General features: G+C 51.1%; 1 protein-coding gene and 1 non-coding gene across 2 annotated transcripts; one reads left to right on the top strand and one right to left on the bottom strand.

Annotated features, from left to right (window-relative positions):
• Nucleotides 1-1,658: 1,658 nt before the first annotated feature.
• Nucleotides 1,659-1,744, top strand: TRNAY-GUA. Its single transcript is given in 2 exon segments — nt 1,659-1,695; nt 1,709-1,744. It is a non-coding gene; the product is annotated as a tRNA-Tyr (tRNA).
• Nucleotides 1,745-1,896: 152 nt separating this feature from the next.
• Nucleotides 1,897-2,663, bottom strand: LOC125548626 (dynein light chain LC6, flagellar outer arm-like). The gene is made up of 2 exons (XM_048712192.1): nt 2,409-2,663; nt 1,897-2,289 (listed from the first exon to the last, which is right to left on the bottom strand). Exons 1-2 carry the CDS (start codon nt 2,544-2,546, stop codon nt 2,128-2,130), a joined length of 300 nt encoding a protein of 99 aa, XP_048568149.1. The 5' UTR covers nt 2,547-2,663; the 3' UTR covers nt 1,897-2,127.
• Between the last annotated feature and the right edge of the window lie 1,089 nt (nt 2,664-3,752).

Here is a 3,752-nt window from a genome sequence, read left to right on the forward strand (position 1 = left end):
TGTGACGTTTGGTAGCACACAAAGTGTTCCTCCGGTATTCGGGAGTTGCATGATGTCATAGTCATAGGAACATGTATAAGTTATGGAGAAAGCAATAGCAACAAACTAAATGATCATCGTGCTAAGCTAACGGATGGGTCAAGCCAATCACATCATTCTCTAATGATGTGATCCCGTTAATCAAATGACAACTTATGTCTATGGTTAGGAAACATAACCATCATTGATTCAACGAGCTAGTCAAGTAGAGGCAAACTATTGACACTCTGTTTGTCTATGTATTCACACATGTACTAAGTTTCTGTTTAATACAATTCTAGCATGAATAATAAACATTTATCATGATATAAGGAAATAAATAATAACTTTATTATTGCCTCTAGGGCATATTTCCTTCACTGCCAACCTCCGCATATATCTGCATCACACGCCACGTCCTGCCGAGTAGCCGAAACCGAGGATTTGGTAGCTGGCAGTGGCGTCCGTGTGGCCAGCTCATCATCATCGTCGTCATCTTCTTCGCCGTCAGTAAGGGAGCTCCACGAAACAGGTCGCTCCAAGTCAAGACCCGTCACAGTATGGACAGGAGCTGAGGACGGCGCCTCTTCCACAGGAGCGGTGGACAGCGCTTCAGCAGCAGGAGTTGTGGGCGGCGCTTTAGCAGCAGCAGCCGGGGGTGACGGTGGGCCTTCCACATGAGTCAAGGACATAGCAGCACTGGCAAGAGTCGGGAACGGTGTGCCCACATCAACAGTCGAGGTTGACGGCGTGTCGCTGACAGAAGCAGCGTCAGCAGAGGGCGGGGACGGGAGACACCCAAGCGGCAGCGGGGGCGAGGACCCGGTCTAGGGAAGCCGCGAGCTATGCACCGACAGAGAGTAATTTCATCAAAGACAGATCTCTTGATCTATTTGGGGCAATGTATTCCCAGCACGATTGGGCAAAAGGACAGTCACAAAAAAGGTGGAGTATGGTTTCTTCGGTCTGGTCATTGCATAGTGCACAGTTAGATTGTAGGAAGAAATCCTTCCTTTTTAGGAAGCTTCTTATACTGATCGACTCTGTCATAGAGGAGTAGATAAAAGAAGATCTTGTGGTTCTGCTAGCAGCTTTCCACAATCCTTGAACCAAAGAATTTCCTTGAGTTGGCCCCATGAGTTGCTTGTACATTTGTTTAACTAAAAACGTTAAAGAAGGAACTTGCATGACTAAAAGCCAGTCATGCTACCCTTTATTTCCGTGACGATCGCTCCATGTGCTCCGCCGTGCCTTGTGAGATATCTTTGATCACACCCTGCCAATCTGAAGCCACACATACTCTGGTAATACCAAGATCATCTGCAAGGGCCCGAGCCTCCCGGCACGCGTAAACAGTTTGCAAAACGATCTTATGTTATGTGACAAAGGGAGTACTTCTTTGCTCAGTGGCCGGTTTATCTGATTGCAGCCTCATCGAAATTCGATGATCGAATTGCCCCAGTGCTAGGTATTGTACTAACCTCGTCATCAATCCCCTCCCATCAAATTGTATGCTGCACTCGGATAAAAGAGGTTTTGGAGCGAGCGAAGCCTTTTTCATGCATAAACCAAGTTTTAATTAATTGGACTCAATTGGTTCTCACCTTAATGTATGTTCGATACGACGCCCTAACATCAATCCGACCTTAGCTCAGTTGGTAGAGCGGAGGACTGTAGTATTTGCAGATCAATCCTTAGGTCACTGGTTCGAATCCGGTAGGTCGGAAATCCTTTTTCTGTTGTTGATTTTTTTTATTTATATATATTCTTCACCAATTCTTGCAGCTAAAAAGGGAGCGCGTTTATCTCCTTATGTTTTACAGGTGAGTTACGATTAGCCAAAAGCCAACTGATTCCGCAGCAATTCTTCACCAATACTGAAGCATAATTTATCTGTATTCATCTGAATCAAAAGTGGAACATCATGCTCGAAAATCAATTCCACAAATCCAACGCATTCAGAGTTTCAGACCGCAGTCGCGAACTGCGATGCAAAGCTGAATCAAGTTACATTGGCGCATTTGGAGTTGATACTAGTAGTAGCTAGCTGCCGCCCCGTAATCATCGAGTAGTCCACACGGCCGTTAAAACAGGAGAGGGCGCAGCAGATCAGCACGGCAGCGGCTGCTCTTCCGCCATGCCTTTGAAGACGAGGAACCGGAGCGACTCGAGCTTGAAGTATATGAAGCTCCCCTTGCTGTGCGTGAAGTAGCAGCCGAAGCTGCAGCCCACCACGCACTGCCACCCCGGGCCGTGGATCGTGTCGAACTCCTGCAGCGCAGCCGTCCGAATCAGATCCAATCATTCGGCAGCGCTTGCACTGTCCTAGCTTGTTACCTACAGATTCAGGAGGTGTAGATTTGGGCGGCGGGATTGGGATGGTTGCTCACCTTCTTGATGTGCGCCGCGATGCTCCGGCAGTCGAGGACGTCGAAGCGGTCGAGCGCCCTGGACGCCGCCGAGGTGGCCTGCAGCTGCATCTTGGCCGGCATGTCGGTGTCCTCCACCGTCGCCTTCCCTTCCAGCATCCTGCCCGCTCCTTCCCTTCTCTGCTAGATAGAAGCTCTGCTCGCACACGCCGCACTGTATGATTGGCTCAGCCGCTCAGGAGTCAGGACTAATCTGAGCAGTAGTGGAGATGATGGCACCGCTTTGCCCCTTTTGTAGGCGGACGCCCAGCTACGGATTTCACGCTCGCGCGTCACGTCAACGTGACGTGTGCTAACGAGAGCTCAAGAGAAAAAAACAACTTGACGTGCTAACGAGGACGTCCGAGGACGTCGAAGCGGTCGAGCGCCCTGGACGCCGCCGAGGTGGCCTGCAGCTGCATCTTGGCCGGCATGTCGGTGTCCTCCACCGCCTTCCCTTCCAGCATCCTGCCCGCTCCTTCCCTTCTCTGCTAGATAGAAGCTCTGCTCGCACACGCCGCACTGTATGATTGGCTCAGCCGCTCAGGAGTCAGGACTAATCTGAGCAGTAGTGGAGATGATGGCACCGCTTTGCCCCTTTTGTAGGCGGACGCCCGGATAGCTACGGATTTCACGCTCGCGCGTCCACGTCAACGTGACGTGCTAACGAGAGCTCAAGAGAAAAAACAACTTGACGTGCTAACGAGGACGTCGAGGACGTCGAAGCGGTCGAGCGCCCTGGACGCCGCCGAGGTGGCCTGCAGCTGCATCTTGGCCGGCATGTCGGTGTCCTCCACCGTCGCCTTCCCTTCCAGCATCCTGCCCGCTCCTTCCCTTCTCTGCTAGATAGAAGCTCTGCTCGCACACGCCGCACTGTATGATTGGCTCAGCCGCTCAGGAGTCAGGACTAATCTGAGCAGTAGTGGAGATGATGGCACCGCTTTGCCCCTTTTGTAGGCGGACGCCCGGATAGCTACGGATTTCACGCTCGCGCGTCCACGTCAACGTGACGTGCTAACGAGAGCTCAAGAGAAAAAACAACTTGACGTGCTAACGACCACCTCGACCCAGCGGCGAGTTCCCTTCCCGGATAGATAGAACACTTGAGGCACGGCCGCTCCGGCCTCCGGCTGGTTTTGAAAATGGAGATGCTGTTGTTGCCTGCTGAGTTCTTTCTTTTCTCCTTTTGATTGAATTTAAAATGGTTGGCGTTCTGGCTGAGCTTGATCGATACTTTTGTTGGAGGATATATCCACCACCAGATCAGAGGGGTTAATTAGCACTCCACGTAAACGGGAGGCTGAAAAGTCTCCGACCTGATCGGAT

Source organism: Triticum urartu, chromosome 3, assembly GCF_003073215.2.
Source record: "Triticum urartu cultivar G1812 chromosome 3, Tu2.1, whole genome shotgun sequence".
NCBI lineage: Eukaryota > Viridiplantae > Streptophyta > Magnoliopsida > Poales > Poaceae > Triticum > Triticum urartu.

Coding starts and splice junctions, on each gene's coding strand:
- LOC125548626 (XM_048712192.1), bottom strand. CDS start 2,546: ATGCTGGAAGGGAAGGCGACGGTGGAGGACACCGACATGCCGGCCAAG. Junction 2,290..2,408: donor TCGCGGCGCACATCAAGAAG/GTGAGCAACCAT, acceptor GCTGCGCTGCAG/GAGTTCGACACGATCCACGG.